Source organism: Engystomops pustulosus, chromosome 1 (assembly GCF_040894005.1).
Source record: "Engystomops pustulosus chromosome 1, aEngPut4.maternal, whole genome shotgun sequence".
In the NCBI taxonomy this organism is placed as follows: Eukaryota; Metazoa; Chordata; class Amphibia; order Anura; family Leptodactylidae; genus Engystomops; species Engystomops pustulosus.
Window position 1 is genome coordinate 29,273,722 of NC_092411.1, and position 17,452 is coordinate 29,291,173.

A 17,452-nucleotide genomic window follows, 5' to 3' on the forward strand; every position below is an offset into this window, starting at 1 on the left:
CCATGGATAACAAAAATAAGAAGTCACGGGACCTGGATCTATGAGTAGGTGTCCCTGATTTATTATGATGGACTAGTATGGTACATACCAGCCATCCATCTAATATGTATGGGGGTGTCTCACTCTTCCAACATAGGAAAGAAAGATTGAGCATGTTAAATTTCAACACCCCCATCCTTTTATTCTAAGAGAAGATAAAATGCTGTCAAAGATGTTTCATCTGAGAAAGAATATATCCACTTTGAGCTGAGCATGTGTGTATAAGGAAGAGTCAAGAGGAATAGCCATATATACTTTGGTGCACAATAGAAATTTCATTACAATCTTTGCCCCAATATTAGACATCACTGAAGAATTCCCGCCTCTGCATTCACTATGTGATTCCATTAATAGTCTTCTTTCTGTACTTCCCTGATACATTCTTTAGAATCTTCGATGGCGGCTGAAGCTTCTCCTTCAGATATTGTGGAGTAATCAGATCATTATACGGTTAGGCATCTACCGCACACGCTCTCAGATAAGTCTCCAGAAGGCTGACTACCAGGAGATCTTCATACGATAACTCTTCAATGCACTGGCAAATAACAGCAGGGAGATTGGGCATAGATCATTCAGGCCTGTCAGCACGAATCAAATAGTTCATGCAAAATGAGCTAGTGAAAGAAGACAAGATTGCAATCAACCAGTTGTCAAGGAACTGGCAAGAAGTCAGGCGCTGGTGGCAAAGAAGCCTCGGTGCTTTATCAAAATCATTGCAAAAACCGTAGAGCAAAGTATTGAACAACCACCCGAATGCGTATATTAATGGTATGTATCAGGCGCCTAAGTCTTAAAGGGGTTTTCCCATGAAAGAAAATTCTCACATTTCCATCCTCTAGTGTTAATGTTAACACAACAAGCAGAACCCTTTACTTTACAATGTTACTCAGTTTTATTGTTGTATTAGTTCCTATCACTCAGTGATAGTCATTTTAATATTCCAGTGTATGATCCATCTAGTTCTATAAGCTGACAATGTGGTTAGATTAACAGGCTACAGGTTTATATACAATTTCATAGGGCTTTTGAACATTGTACTAGTATCTGACACAGATTATGAAATCCATGAGATGCCTATTACACACAATGACACAGCTCTCCTACATCTCTGCTATTCCACAACATACTAGATCTGCTGTGCCTCCCCCGATAAAGAACTTATCTGTCTGTAGCTTGTAGTTCTCCTGATGCTGCTGCTGGCAGGAACTCAGTGTATGTATCAGCTCCGTCCTGAACTGAAGGTGGGTGGAGCTAGAGTGCAGGGGCGGGGTTAGAGTGCAGGGAGCAGAGAGACAGAATTCCAAGATAGCGCACCGGATCCTAATTCAGAAGTTACAGGGTCATATTTAGGGGCAACTAAAATTGTGTACACCAGGACTGATAGAGACAGACTGGACTTATAACTGTGAAATGCAGTATTTTTGTTAAAAAACGTCGAATTAGGGAATTTTGTTATTTTGTTATCCTGAGTACATTTAAGAAACTTGTCTTCGTGGGAATACCCTTCTAAGTAGCCTTGAAATTTACATAAAATTCGCTAATATGATTATTATGTTTATGTTATCAAATATTTATATAGTGTTCATTTGCCAATGTCCTGTCCATTGAGGTAGTAACTTCCTGTAATAACTTGCTTATTAAAGTTTATTGGCTTTTGATATATATATATATTATGATCACGGAGTACAGAGGATTTGCTGGAAAATTGTGTCAGTACCGCGACTGTCTTTAATTTCTTGGTGGCAATGTCATATATATATATACAGTACCCATTGGCATGAGGTTAACAACTAGATACTGTTCAGCATCCTCCGTCATGAAAGCATGGGGCAAATCAAAGTATTCCCAAATCTTGTCTAAGCTTCACAGCAGAAGGGCTTCAGGGCTGTGACCATAAACTCCTTTATTTTGATCCTACCCTGAAGTTGTTCCTATCCGTATTGTCCATGAAGTAGGAAAGGCCCTGTTCTTCTTGTACTACCATGACATATCCACAAAAAAATTTAGCTATTATCTGATAATATCAAATAATACCACCATGCTGGTCTCTTAGATATTGATTCTTCTTTCGGAGATCATATAGATTTGGGCTGCCATGTTAGTCAATGTCCAACTTTGAAACACAATAAGGGATTTTAACCAAACCACCTATCTGTTCCAAAAGAAACTCAAAAAATCTGAGTTACTTTGGTCATACATAACCAAAGTAACTCAAATTATAATATAACAACAACTCAGAGGGATGTTTCACCATATAACCCACCTCAATCCTCAGGATAGGGATTAGGAGGCAGATGGGTGGAAGTCCGACAGAGGCGAAGTATATGGAGTTCATACATGTAAATCACGCTCCATTCACTCCATTCATTCAGGAACTTCAGTCACTATTGCTCCCAATCTTTGAGGCTCAAAGTTCCAGTTCTTCCCCTATTATGCAAAGAGGGACCTGATATGAGAAGACCACAACAATGGGGTGTTCTCCCTCAAAGAGGCATTTCTCTGTACAAAAATATTCTAGACGTGATCTTTCTTCCCTTACTTAGGCTTTCATGCCAGCTCCACGTCTTCAGAGACATGTTCAGAAAAGACTTTTGCAATTAATATTTCATTAGTTAGAAGACGTCTTCTCATTACGTACACTTCCTTGATTAGCATGTCTGAGATCCCGGTGACAGTAATTTCCAGGTTCTTCAATATCACTTTATCCAAAATACTGCATCTTTAATTAATGTCTAAATGTCAATTTCAATAATGTTGTCATGTGTGATGAAAACCTCAGTGAGATGACTAAGCTTTGTTTTTTTAAGGATCTCCATAAAAGTCCCGAAAGATCAAGTGGCCCCTTGTTTTTTAATCTATTATAAAAATAATTCCACCAGGATTGTGACTCAGCTTTCAGGACTTGTATCGGCTAATGCACATAGTCCCTATTCATTTGTGCTGTGAGTGTTAAATGAGAAGTACAATGTAGAGTTTCCTCAAGTTGGCCATTTTGTTGAGTGACCACTGTGAAATACTACATTTCCCCTGTTGAGACTAGGCTTACCCTAGTCAAATCATGTGCTTGCAGTGGGCGCAAGGAGAAAGCCCCATGGCAGTTAGTTGATTATGATGGCAAGTCTGTCTAGTCATCCCTACCTGCCATGCCAAAGGTATAGCAGATATATATATATACCAGTCATACAATTGCTTATGTTCCTCATTAAAGGGAAATTACCATGAAGACAATAGTCTTAAATATACTCAGGATAATAGAATAACACATTCACTCTTGTTAACAAAAATACAGCATTTCACAGATATAATTCCAACCTGAGAAAAGCTCTATATAGCAGTTCTGGCTGTGTGTGTTTTATTGATAAGGTGAATTAGCAGAGCTGAGAGTGTCATTGTGTTTTATATCCCTCTCATGGATCTCATCATCTATGATCTGTCTCATCTCTATTTTGCCATGTGTCAGATACTAGTACAATGTTCAGAAGCTAAATCAAGTGTAGGCAAACCTTGGAACCTGATAATCTAAGCACATTGTCAGCACACAGCATCTCATAGCACAGAGGCATCATCAAGTTTCTGCGTAGAGAGTCCCCGCCCACACTCTGGAATCTTACACTGACCATCCCTGAGTGACAGGAGCTAAAACAGCAATAAAACTGAGTAAGATTGTAAAGTAATGGGATTAAAATGATCTTTATTGTGTAAAAATTAAAATTTGACAACTTTCTTTCATGATAATTTAATTTTGGTTCAAATCTTTGTTTTTTTCGTAATATATTGCATATGTGTTCCAAAATATATGCAATAACTTTCTCATAGAATAGTAAAATACCAGTAATACATTTATTGACTGTAAAAATGAAACTAAACCACAGGGAACAAAGCTCTGACAGATGACCTGCGGCGTGTAAGTAATCCATATTTTCTGAAATCACCCTCAGCAAAGAAGCTGTATCACAGCAAAATGTCTGTCCACTCCAATATGAACAGAAAATATGAATGAGGCAGAAAGATAAAGATGATTAAACCACGCTGGAGGCAGGGTGTAGTAGGCGAGCAGAATATTCACAGCACACTGCAATGCAGAAAGATTCCAGTGTATTGTATAAGCCATCAGACTACCTGGGGCAGTGGTTCTTCACCTCGTTTGAGGTACCGAACCCACCAGTTTCATGTGCACATTCACTGCACCCTTCTTTAGTGATAAATCAAATATGTTTGTGGCTTGACCTCCGTGGCGGAGGCTCTGCCGAACCCCTGGGACCGACTCACTGACCCCTAGGGTTCGATAGAACCCTGGTTAAGAACCATTGACCTTGGGTAATTGAATTAAAATTTAACAACAAAATATCTATATGTAAAATTAAAAAAAATTAAATATAGAAAAATGTAAAAAACCCAACCTTTTAGTATAAAACAAATAAAATGAAAGATGTCAAACATATTAAGAAACTGAAAATATTCAATCTTTTAAGATGTAAAAATCTTTGTCTGATATGTTGATCTTCATGACAAATAAACATCTAATGTCTTATGAACTAAAGTTGCTGATCAGTGGGGATCTCAGTGATGACACCCTCACACATCACTGGAAATGTGGAGTCCATTGGTCCATCAGACTAATGGAGCAGAAGGCTGCGCATGACCGTTCTGCTCCATTAATCTCTATGGGGATCGGTGAGTGCTGTGTTGACAATTTCCATCAGCTCCATAGAGATTAATGGAGCAGAACAGCCATGCACGGCCATCTGCTCCATTAGTCTGATGGGGCGACGAGGGGTCAGACAAAGTTACGTACCCCCATCGTTTTTGTGATCTGTGGGGGTCTCAGCACTGAGAACCCCGCTGATCACCAAGTTAGGCCCTATCCCACGGATAGGGCTTAACATTTGTTTGTGGGAAAACCCTTTAAAGAGCACCTGTCACCCTAAAAAAATGCACTAGGTCCTAGCACTACCACAGATGTAGCAGTGTTAAACTGCTAGCTTTATTTGAACCCTCCGATAAAGCTAGCAAAAACTGCAAAGCCATACCCTTGGAGCGCCGGACAAAGCTCACAGTGATCCGGCGTATTCATGAGGGGGGCGGTCTGAGGCGCTGCTTCTTCCCTGGACCGCCCTTCCCTCACCATATGCTGGTGATGACTGTCGGGCTTCATGCAGCAGTCACTGCCTTCTCGTACCGCCCCCTCATGAATACTGAGGGTATGGCGCTGCAGTGTTCACTAGCTTTATGGGAGGTTTCCGATAACGCTAGCAGTGTAACACTGCTAAAACTGGGGTAGCACAAGGAGCTGCTTACTTTAGTAACAAATTTACAAAAATAACTTTTTTTATAATATAAAACATAATAAAACCTATGTAAATGTTACTTATTTCTGTAATGGTACTGACCCCAAAAATTCAAATGATCCCATTCTAGGCCTGAATAGAATATTCACATTTGACTGGAATTGAGACAACAGGTATAAGTAGGGTTTGTTGGTCCTTTCATCTTATTTATTGGTTGAGCGCTGCAGTATAAGAAGGTCTTATTGTTAGGCTTTAGATATCGGTATAGACAGCACATGCTCTATGTTAGTTATACAAGCTGACACTAACAGGCTGAAATTACAACATGTTTCCATATACAGAATTGATTGTTTCCGGTGTGCACTGTAAAGTAATATCCTGGATCCAAATTTAGCAAACATGTAGGTTAATGTATTACAAGGAAGTATTTACTTATAATTAAGCGAGTCAAAGCCATTGCTTATACTTCCTATTTAATATAGTGCATCTTGTTATATGAAGATAAACCCTTTATTGGATATGGCAATCATAAAGAGGCAGTCTGCCCATTCTCCTAGTGCATCTCTCATCTGTCTCATCTCACTTTCTATGTGTCAGGTACTACTACAATGTTCAGAAGCTAAATAAAAGTGTAGATAAACCTTGGAACCTGATAATCTAAGCACATTGTCAGCATACAGCCTCTCACAGCACAGAGGGATCATGAAGTGTCTGCTTAGAGAGTCCTCGCCAACACCCTGGAATCTTACACTGACCATCACTGATCGACAGGAGCTAAAACAGCAATATAACTGAGTAAAATTACTTTACAATCTGCCCCTCAGGCTGCAGCACTCTTCTCCCTAGCCTCTGCTTTCCTAACTTATTCTCTACAAAGCAGGGAAGATGTAGAACCAGTAGTGCTTACAATGGAGAGACTATACACTTCAGGTAACAACTGCTTGTGCCTACTACTTATTACCTGCTCCATGCTCCCTTGTGTGATGAAATCTGCCAGGCTAGTCATTATATAAATCCTATATGTGCTCACTATGCAGAACTGAATGGATTTACTTGTGGAAATCTCATTGAATACACTGCTAATGTCCTTTATGAGAAAAGTGAAGGCATCATGGGAAGTGAGGGGAGTGTACAGTAGACACAGTTCTAGGGCAAAGATAGGTAAAGGTGTTCTGTTTGTTTTGAAAGGGGAAAAAGATATAACAACAGTTAAAGCGCCTTATCAGATTTGACCCCATTACACTACTAGCCCTCTCAAGCAGAGTAGGAAATATCCTTTCTAGAATTTCCTCTTTTATATGAAATATAGCCCAAGATCAGATCTTCAATATGACATCAAAAACTTCATTTTCGCATGAATCTGCAGGATATTTTTTCGTAGGTAAATGAGAGAGATTTCACATAAAAGAGGGGATTCTAGAAAGGACATACCCAACCTGAGGGGGCTGCTAGTTCAATGGGGTAAAACCTGGTGATAGGTTCCCTTTAAAAATGATTATTAAATAGGAGGCGCTGGATATTGTAAGCTATCATTGAGAGTTAAAAGGGTAAAATCATGTATTCCCTAGAAGCATGGATTATGCAAAATGTAAACGGGCCCGTGCTGCCCTCCAATCGTCTTGGAGTCATGTAATGTCTGCTACTGTACCTCCAACCAGGAGCCAGTGTCTCTTATATTAATATGGTCCCTGCCTTTAACATACAGACTGGTACTTGTCCCTAGAAAGACTGGTACTTCTAACTGGGAGGCTGACCGTTAATACAGAGACCGGTACCTGTACCCAATGGGTCCAATTGAAAAGTCTATAATGAGGCCCATTGTTTAATTGTCTAATTAGACACAGTGAGCTTGGGAGCAGTGGCGTAACTAGAAGCTGATGGGCCCCAGTGCAAAGTCTGTGCCAGGCCCCCGACTATAATGTATGGTTTATAGTACTAGTCTTCTCATATGGGAAAGTGACACCATAAGGGCCCCCTAAACCTCTTGGGCCTGGGTGCGACCGCTGCCTCTGCACCCCCTAAAGTTATGTCCCTGCTTGGGGGATAATATGGATGGACCAGATGGCCTCTCCGAAAGAACCTCTACATGGTGGAAATAGGAGCGATATCTCCCTCTCCAGAGTAACATGATGCTGGGTATCTCCTCATCGCTACTTGTCCCGGCTTATGGTTGGCATTTTCATCCTCTTATATTTCATAATTCAGCATAGAATAAATCTTCTTCCATATTTATCCTCCTGTAGTGGAGCTCTGTGGTATGACAAAGCAGCAATGTGTTTTCCTTCTGGACTCTATTAGCATCATTGTACAAGTCATCCAATATCATGAGACACATGTTGTTTTTTATATGTCAGGATTGTTCCCGGAAAGATGTACGTCATAACGTTAGTTCCTGTTATTAATAGTTTACTACATGTATTGTGTGACTGGGTACTGAGACTGATACAGGCATCGAAGCATTAAAAGTTCTTTGCCCCATGATAACCACGATAGGTATTATCTACTTGGTTCTGGATAATGAACTGCACTTATGGGTCGCTGAAAGGGTCAGGGAAAATTTCTGATTGGGATTCTTGAGGTTATGGATTGACCCCTCCATTGACAATTCAATGGGGGTTCAACTTCTAGGACCGCCACCTATCATGGGATTTGGGGTCCTGTTCTCATTTATTGATAGAGCTGAAGGTCATGCATGAGTCTTGAAGCTCCATTTAGTACCATTGTCAGAGATTGCTTAGCACAGCGCTCAGCTATCCCCAGCACTCCCTGAGCGCTGTGCCTGGCAATTTACAGTCTCCCAATTGCACTGAATGGAGGTGCAGGATACATGCTGAACCTGCCGCTCCATTGGTTTGTCCCCATTCTCGTAATTTGTGGCGGCCGCTTTCATGATTGGGGGGAGCCCATCAATCACATTGCCATCCCCTGTCTTGTGGATAGTAGACAATAATCTAACCTGGTAAAACCCCTTTAAAGCACATTTTTAACAGACATCACAGCTATAAGATATTGGTTATAGTATAAGTCTCGTCATATGAGGAAGAACCACCTTATGGACCTCTTAAGGCTTCTGGGCTCGGGTGTAACCGGACCCCTGCAGCCCACAAGTTATGACCCCAAGTAGGTGCAGATAGAAGCTCATCTGCAAAAAGATGACATATCTCAGGATTGGAATTAGCATTTCATAGCAAAAAACAACAAGTATAGTCACACGGATAATACAGTTCTTTAACATTAATCCTCTGGGTAATATTTACTATTGTCATTTTTGCAGATGGCGTCGGTGCAGGACTCCAGGTATGGACAGAAGGACACGTCCGATCAGAACTTTGACTATATGTTTAAATTGCTTATCATTGGAAACAGCAGCGTTGGCAAAACGTCCTTCTTGTTCCGCTACGCCGATGACTCCTTCACATCCGCTTTTGTGAGCACGGTTGGGATTGATTTCAAGGTTAAGACTGTCTTCAAAAATGAGAAAAGAATCAAGCTGCAAATCTGGGTGAGTTATATGCATTGTCTTCCATGAGAAAAAATTTTTTTTTTTTGCTTTTTAATACAAAATCCATGGAAATGAGGAGGAAAAAAAAGGCAAATAAATGAAACAAATCTCTAAAAATGGACTAGTGAAGCAGGCAGCGGATAAATCATCATCCTGGGTTTACATTGAATAGCCCCGTATATAAATCAGTAGTAAATAATGCATGCGCGTGTTCCTCATATTTCATCAGGTAATGCAGGGCTCGTACAGCGACTGGCTGATAAGAATCACAATTACCACTGAGGACACTTAGACTGATACATTTTGTGAAGCAGCAACATAAAAGCATTAAGCTATTTCGGCGTCTGCATAATAAATTTCATGGCTCATTGTAGCATCTGGTTGGATTCCATGTATCTACCTTACCAGGACTACAGAGCTGTACAATAGGCTTTTCAATATGTGGCCTCTAGGGTGATCGGCTGGTCGCCCCGGGTGCCACTCATGGAACCCAAAATACCCTAATGGGGCATATAAACAGGAATTGCTTTCATATGAGAATCTTATGAGTTTTCTGGTATGTCTCTTGTACTAAATACCTATATTCCTCTGTTACTCCATCGGGCTAATGGGAGTGTCCAATTATACAATGAAAACATCCAATAACAATGTAATCGGCAATGCCAGGAAGAATCATACAAAAGTATATGGAAAATAATACATTTATCATTTTCATTTCCAATTCACCATAAGGATCTAAAAGGGAAACTGCCATGAGGATTGAGGAGAACCTGTCATCAGGATTTGTTACTTCAACCTGATGACAGACTCCAATTGCCATTCTAATAAAGATTCCTTAAAGATTATAGCTCCTCATTCCAGTACTTATAAAAGTGTATATGAGTTAAGCTTCCAGCATGTTGTAGCGAGTCATGGGGGCGTCAGCTGCAATGGGACGAGTCCCTGTCCTCCTCCTCACCCATCCCTCCCCATGCCTATGTCAGCTGACCGCTGGTCTCGTAGCCATGGGGAAGGGAGTAGGAAGGAGGATGACTGAATGAGACAAGGACTCGGTCCTTTGCAGCTCATGCCCCCATGACTTTTATATAGTTTTATACGTTTCTGGAACAGTGAAGCTGGGCTATAAAAGCATTATTAAAATTGCTATTGGAACCTGTCAGCAGGTGGGAAAAAAATCATATCCTGATGGTTCCATGGCACAGAAACCACCACCAATATGTTATCCAGGATAGTGACAGGATCACATGGATCATTCTATATTTTTCGGAGATTAAGCATTATGCATAAAAATACTGCATTCAAATGACCTGTAAGAAGTCACAGGGGAGGAGAAGAGTCACACAGGCCTGTCCCCCTCCTAGCTTAAATTTTGCCCTTTGTTTATAGTACAGTACTACCTTTTAATGATGTGCTGTGAGACGTGTCATGATATACCTAGACATTGGGATATTGCTCAGGTCTGGAGAGGACATCCCGCCCCTATGACTCCTTTCAGTACATTTGGATACGGCATCCAAAGTAGTTTAGCATCAGACTGTATCTGTATATAACTGTATCACTATATAGAAGGACATTATTAGGAACCTGTCACCTTCCTGAATAATAGGTCGTGACGCTTTTGGTCCATATTACACAACACATTCCCTTTAAACATCACTTCTGGGAAAGTGTAACCATGATTTTCCGCCCACTATTATGTTACTCCAGTCCATTGCTGGATATTGATTCACGGAATGATTTTTTTAAAGGATATTGCTGATCGATGTAATAATACTGAAGGCTTCATTCGCATTGATTGACCCCTGTATTCTGTATGTTTTTTTGATTTTTAAGTTGTTTTTACATTTAATATTGATGCAGTTATTACTGTTCTTTAATAAAGGAAATGTAGAACCAATATTTTTGAACTTGTTATACTGAAGGGAAACTAAGGCTTACATCTTCTCCAGTGGTTTCCGTACACTTTATTTTTAGGCTGTTACAGCTGTGCTGCAGATTCACAGGCTGTTACACTGTACAGGAGCACTTCCCCCTTCCACTGTGTGCTGAAATTTTTTCTGCTGCAGTGAGAATACATCAAGCAGAGGGAGGGGGGAAGTGCTCAGAGTGGGAGCGGGAGACAGTGTAATAGCCTGTAAACCTGTAGCAGAGGAGCTCTGCTAACACCCTCCTTAATTAATTCTATCTCATTAGCATAATGTTAGAAGTTGATTTTAGAAGGAAGGAGGCCATATATAACAATTATAAGAAGATTACCACAGTCACAGAGTAAGTGTCCCTGGTTTATCATGCTTTCAAATGATAATCATGTATATGAAAGTTTAACAGGGTAAATGCAATACCCTAAAAGGGACAAGAAGTGATTGTTCTCACCCTAGTAAACTTCACCATTCTGTCTGAAGGCGCTGGGGAAGCACCTTACCCGCTGCAAGCCACTTTTCTGACTTCCTGTGGCATTCCATCTCCTCTAGACAGGGGAGTAACTTGGAGAGGCAGGACATATACACCCATACAGTATATACACACCATACACAGTGTACACATACAGCATATACACATCATAGATACAGCATATATACATCACATATATATTATATACATATGGTGCAGCATAATATGTATATAATGGTGCACATGCTCCACATTTTAGTGTGTCAGGTTGGATGCTGGGGCCCCCTTGCACTGCGGGCCCCATAGCAGCTGCTATAACTGCTACTGCTGTAGTTACGCCCCTGCCGTGGACTTCGGATGGATAAGGGTACTATGTGATTATTACTGAATGCCGGCCCCTCCATGGACGCCACTTACAAGTCACTGGTTGGTATAAATGACATCTGCATGTCCCTCTATGGGAGTGGTGTCAATGGAGGGTGAATACAGTAATGAACACACAGCCCCCTAATCTATCGGAAGTCCACAGGCCCATTTTATGGGCAGAAGGGGAAAGTACAATATGTGTGACCCTATTAAAAACATTTAAATAAAATTTTCATATAGATGTCAACCTGTTTAGATTGAGGAAAGTTAACAACGCATTCCGAGACATGAAACCCTTAGTTAAGAAGCTGCAGATCTTGAAGAATTTTGTTCCCTTATTTATGGATAGTGCAGCTCCAGGGACTCATTTGCGTTTCCCTTTACTCTACTGTGAGACACTGAAGGGGTTAACTGTGGATGGGCGGTATGTTTCCCCTAGGTTTTGCTTCTATGCAAGGCCTTAGTGCTGAGGTGGGTTTGTCCAGCACCTTGGACACAGGTGATGGGAACAGCCTAATTAGCCTGGATAAAATGACTCAGCAGAGTTGAGTGGGTTGTCTCTCTGTGGAAGGAGGCTGAGAGGACACAGCTCTGACCTGTGTGTCTGGAGCAGCCACGTGATCTTTGTTTAGTGTGAGCTAGTGGACTATTTGTATAGTTAGCACCCTGACGGGTAGGTTTTCTTTTGTTTATTCAAATACCTGAATGTAAAGGCTGGTTTTATTTTGCTGCAATAAACGCAGGCGAGACCTGTTTGGACTGTACCCTGGTGTCCCTGTCTTGAACTGCATCCCAGCACCCCGCTACCACGGTCTCTACTGGGCCAAATCCCCACATATGGTGCTTCGGATTGCGGGCAGTTCAAAAAGACACACACCTGAAAGGCTTGCTACATCCTGCAACATTGCATGGCCTGGGTGAAAGCAGCAGGAGGAGAGGTCCCGACAGCAGCAAGCCATGTTCCAGCAGCAGGAGGAGAGGTCCCGACAGCAGCAAGCCATGCTCCAGCAACAGCAGGAGGAGTCCCGAGCCATGTTCCAGCTGATGATGGAGAAGTTTTCTGGCATTATGGCAGTACCGCAAGCGTCGACTACTGAGGGGTCCCATACTGGTCTACAAGGGTACCCGGTTGTCCAGCGTTCCGCACGGGCTGCAGTACAAAAGGCTTTACAAAAAATGGCGGCGACCGACGACGTGGAGGCGTATCTCACAGTGTTCGAGCGAGTAGCTGAGCGAGAGGAGTTACCGGCTGAGCAGTGGGCAGATGTCCTGGCACCGTTCCTGACCGGCGAGTCGCAGAAGGCTTACTACGACCTGAGTGAAACGGAGGCCCGTGAGTACCCCCAGCTAAAGGCAGAGATTCTGGCTCGTCTTGGGGTCACCGTTCAAGTTCGCTCCAGCCGGGTCCACCAGTGGGCTTACTCAGAAAAATTACCCCCACGCTCCCAAATGCATGACCTGATCCATCTTGTCCGGAAGTGGTTACAACCAGAGGACTGCACCCCCGCACAGATGGTAGAGAGAGTGGTCCTCGACAAATTCACCCGTTCTCTGCCCTCTCGGCTCCAGCGGTGGGTTGGACAGGCCGGTCCCACAAAAGCTGAGGAGCTTGTGTCCCTAGTAGAGAGGTATCGGGCTACGGAGGACCTGCTACTTACCTCTCCGACACGAAGCAGTGCCAGTGACAGGGTCACCAAACCAGCTGGTAAGACTGCTACTGCGGAAAAGGGGAGACATGTCAGGTTGGGAGGGGGTTCATTGGGGGGCGTGGATACCCAGAAACCCAGTGAGGCTCGTGACAGAGGTCATGGCCGCATCCAGTGCTGGCGGTGCCATGAAATGGGCCATATTGCTGCCAACTGTCCACTGTCAGTGGAGCCAATGGACTGCAACCAGACCCGGCGAGTGTCACTGTTTGCCCGGCCAGTTCTGGCGGCTGAGTCAGTCACGGATGCAGAACCCCAAGTATGCATGGTCACAATCGGTGGTCACACAGTGGAAGCCTTGCTAGACTCAGGGAGTCTGGTCACCCTGGTGCGGGGAACTTTGGTTGATCCTGGTCTATACAGTGGGCGGAGAGTGGGAGTGTTGTGTATACATGGGGACACTCGCGAATATCCCACTGCTGTCATCAACCTACATACCCCTTGTGGTACTGTTACCCATGAAGTGGGGGTGGTGGGGACCCTGTTTCATGAGGCTATTATCGGCAGAGACTTACCGGTGTTTTGGGACCTCTGGAGACGAAGACCCACCTCAGGTGCTGTTGCAGATAATGGACATCAGGTATGTCCGGCCTTGGCCCCTGAACCCTTTGAGGCCGATGTACCCACACCAGCAGTAGGGGTGACCCCATGTGATGAATTCTCTCCCCTAGAGGTCCTAGCTGGTGAGGTCGAGGGCCACGAGGAGGTGGCCGACATGCTGGACCTTGAGATTTCCCGTGAAAATTTTGGGGCTGCACAGCTACAGGACCCTACCTTGGTTAAAGCAAGGGAGAATGTTAAGGTGATAAATGGGGTACTCCAAATACCAGGGGCTGATAAAATATACCCCCGAATGGTGATTATTGGGGAACTGTTGTACAGGGTCGACCAGATACGGGGTGAGGAGGTTGAGCAACTTGTAGTACCCCAATCTCACCGTAGGCTGGTGCTAGGGTTGGCACACAAACATGTGCTGGGAGGGCACTTAGGTGCTGAGAAGACCAGAGAAAGGATCCTGCAGAGATTTTTCTGGCCCGGGGTGTGGGAGGAGGTAAACCGGTATTGTAGCTCCTGCCCTGAGTGTCAACTTACTGCCCCGGTCTCCCACTTCAGGAGTCCTTTGGTCCCGCTACCGATCATAGAAGTGCCCTTTGAACGGATTGCAATGGATCTGGTTGGCCCCATAGTCAAATCCTCCAGGGGGCACCAATACATCCTAGTTATCCTGGACTACGCTACGCGGTATCCCGAGGCGATTCCATTAAGGAACACCTCCTCCAAAAATATTGCTAGGGAGCTGTTCCAGGTGTTCTCACGCACAGGCGTCCCCAAGGAAATCTTGACTGACCAGGGTACCCCATTCATGTCTAGGGTAATGAAGGAGATGTGCAAGTTACTACAGGTAAAACAGCTCCGCACCTCTGTGTATCATCCTCAGACAGATGGCCTGGTCGAGAGGTTTAATAAGACCTTGAAGGGGATGCTTAAGAGGGTGGTCAGCAAAGATGGGAAGGACTGGGATTGTTTGTTGCCCTATTTGATGTTTGCCATACGTGAAGTTCCCCAGTCCTCCACGGGTTTCTCACCCTTTGAGCTGTTATATGGCCGTTCCCCACGTGGGCTTTTGGATGTAGCCAAGGAGACCTGGGAGCAGGAGAGAACCCCCCACCGTAGTGTGATAGAACACGTCTCCCTTATGCAGGACCGCATAGCGGCGGTAATGCCCCTTGTAAAGGAGCACATGACAAGGGCACAAGAGGCCCAGTCTAGGGTCTACAATAGGTCAGCTAGACTCAGGACCTTTAACCCAGGCGACAGAGTGCTAGTTCTGGTGCCCACCGTGGAGAGCAAGTTCTTGGCCAAATGGCAAGGGCCATATGAGGTCATGGAGAGAGTGGGGAGGGTAACCTACAGGGTATCTCAGCCGGGGAGGAGGAAGCCCGAACAGATATACCACGTGAACCTCCTAAAGCCATGGAGGGAAAGAGAGTCCCTGATGGCCATGGGAATAGAGAAGGCGTCTGTCTCCAAGAAGGGGACACCGGAGGTAGGTGTACCCAATGCCAAGGTGCCTGAAGTACGGATCTCGGAGTCCCTCTCCAGGGCCCAGATTCAGGAAGCGAAGGAGTTTGTGCTCCGAAATATGGAGGTGTTCTCTAAGTTACCGGGACGTACTTCAGTCATCAAGCATGACATCATAACCGAACCCCACATCCGGGTACACCAAAAACCTTACCGGGTCCCTGAAGCGCGCCGGCTTGCCATATCCGAAGAAGTCAGGCAGATGTTAGACCTGGGGGTTATCGAGGAGTCTAAAAGTGACTGGTCGAGTCCTATTGTGTTGATTCCCAAACCTGATGGTTCCCTACGGTTCTGCAATGATTTTAGGAAGTTGAACGAGGTGTCCAAATTTGATTCCTATCCCATGCCCAGGGTTGACGAGTTGATAGAACGACTTGGACAGGCTAGGTTCTTCTCCACCCTTGACCTGACGAAAGGGTATTGGCAGGTACCCCTGACTGACAGGGCTAAAGAGAAGACCGCTTTTGTTACCCCTGATGGGCTTTTTCAGTACGTGGTACTCCCCTTTGGGCTACATGGGGCTCCCGCCACATTCCAGAGGTTAATGGATCTCGTGCTAAAACCTCACCGGAGTTATGCCTCGGCCTACTTAGATGACATCATAGTCTATAGTAGCGACTGGGAGAGTCATCTAGCCAAAGTACAAGCAGTGGTAGACTCCCTGAGGGCAGCAGGGCTGACAGCGAACCCCCAAAAGTGTGCACTGGGTCTGGAAGAGGCCCGTTACCTGGGTTACCGTATTGGGCGAGGGGTCATCAAACCCCAAGTAAATAAAGTAGAGGCGATCCAGCAATGGCCACGGCCTTTGAGCAAGAAGCAAGTGAGGGCTTTTCTGGGCATAGTGGGATATTATCGCCGATTTATCCCCGATTTTGCTACCATAGCGGCACCCCTGACTGACCTGACCAAGGGTAGCAGGGCGGTGATGGTAAAGTGGAGTGAAGAGGCTGAGGGTGCGTTTCAGCGACTTAAGACGGTTTTGTGTGAGGGACCGGTACTGATCACCCCTGACTTCACCAAGACCTTTATTGTGCAGACTGACGCTTTGGACGTGGGCTTAGGGGCTGTCCTGTCCCAAGTAGTGGAGGGTGAGGAACATCCTGTGATATTCCTGAGCCGCAAGCTCACACCTCCTGAAAAGAACTATAGTATAGTTGAGAGGGAGTGCTTAGCGATCAAATGGGCTCTGGAATCCCTGAGGTATTATCTGGTAGGGCGGCAGTTTACACTAGTGACTGATCACTCTCCCCTAACCTGGATGAGTCAGGCCAAGGAGAGGAACGCCAGGGTCACAAGGTGGTTCCTAATGCTCCAGAATTTTAAATTCACGGTGAAACATCGAGCAGGAAAATTGCCTGGGAATGCCGATGCCCTATCCCGTACCCACTGTCTGATGGCCAAAAATGTTCGTCCCCACAGGGTCAAACAGAGGGGGAGGGTATGTGAGACACTGAAGGGGTTAACTGTGGATGGGCGGTATGTTTCCCCTAGGTTTTGCTTCTATGCAAGGCCTTAGTGCTGAGGTGGGTTTGTCCAGCACCTTGGACACAGGTGATGGGAACAGCCTAATTAGCCTGGATAAAATGACTCAGCAGAGTTGAGTGGGTTGTCTCTCTGTGGAAGGAGGCTGAGAGGACACAGCTCTGACCTGTGTGTCTGGAGCAGCCACGTGATCTTTGTTTAGTGTGAGCTAGTGGACTATTTGTATAGTTAGCACCCTGACGGGTAGGTTTTTCTTTTGTTTATTCAAATACCTGAATGTAAAGGCTGGTTTTATTTTGCTGCAATAAACGCAGGCGAGACCTGTTTGGACTGTACCCTGGTGTCCCTGTCTTGAACTGCATCCCAGCACCCCGCTACCACGGTCTCTACTGGGCCAAATCCCCACACTACCCAGAAGAGTCATCTATAGAACTATTTAATAATGAGAGACACTTTAAGAGCAAAATCAATCAGGGAATAAATCAGCGTCTTCTCGATCTTATTAATGTGAGCTGGGTAATATCTGTAATGTGTGCCCTCGGCTCCCAGCATCTCCTCTGTGATTTCAGCATTTAGCAACATTTCTGCATTGATTA

At 44.4% G+C, this 17,452-nt stretch overlaps 1 protein-coding gene across 2 annotated transcripts in view; it reads left to right on the top strand.

Moving 5' to 3' along the window:
- The window catches only part of RAB3C (RAB3C, member RAS oncogene family), a 130,395-nt gene that overhangs the window by 4,563 nt on the left and 108,380 nt on the right, over nt 1-17,452 (top strand). For both annotated transcript variants that reach the window (XM_072136823.1, XM_072136814.1), the window contains exon 2: nt 8,602-8,829. In XM_072136823.1, coding sequence (XP_071992924.1) covers nt 8,602-8,829 — 228 coding nt within the window. The remainder of the gene's footprint in view (nt 1-8,601; nt 8,830-17,452) is intronic.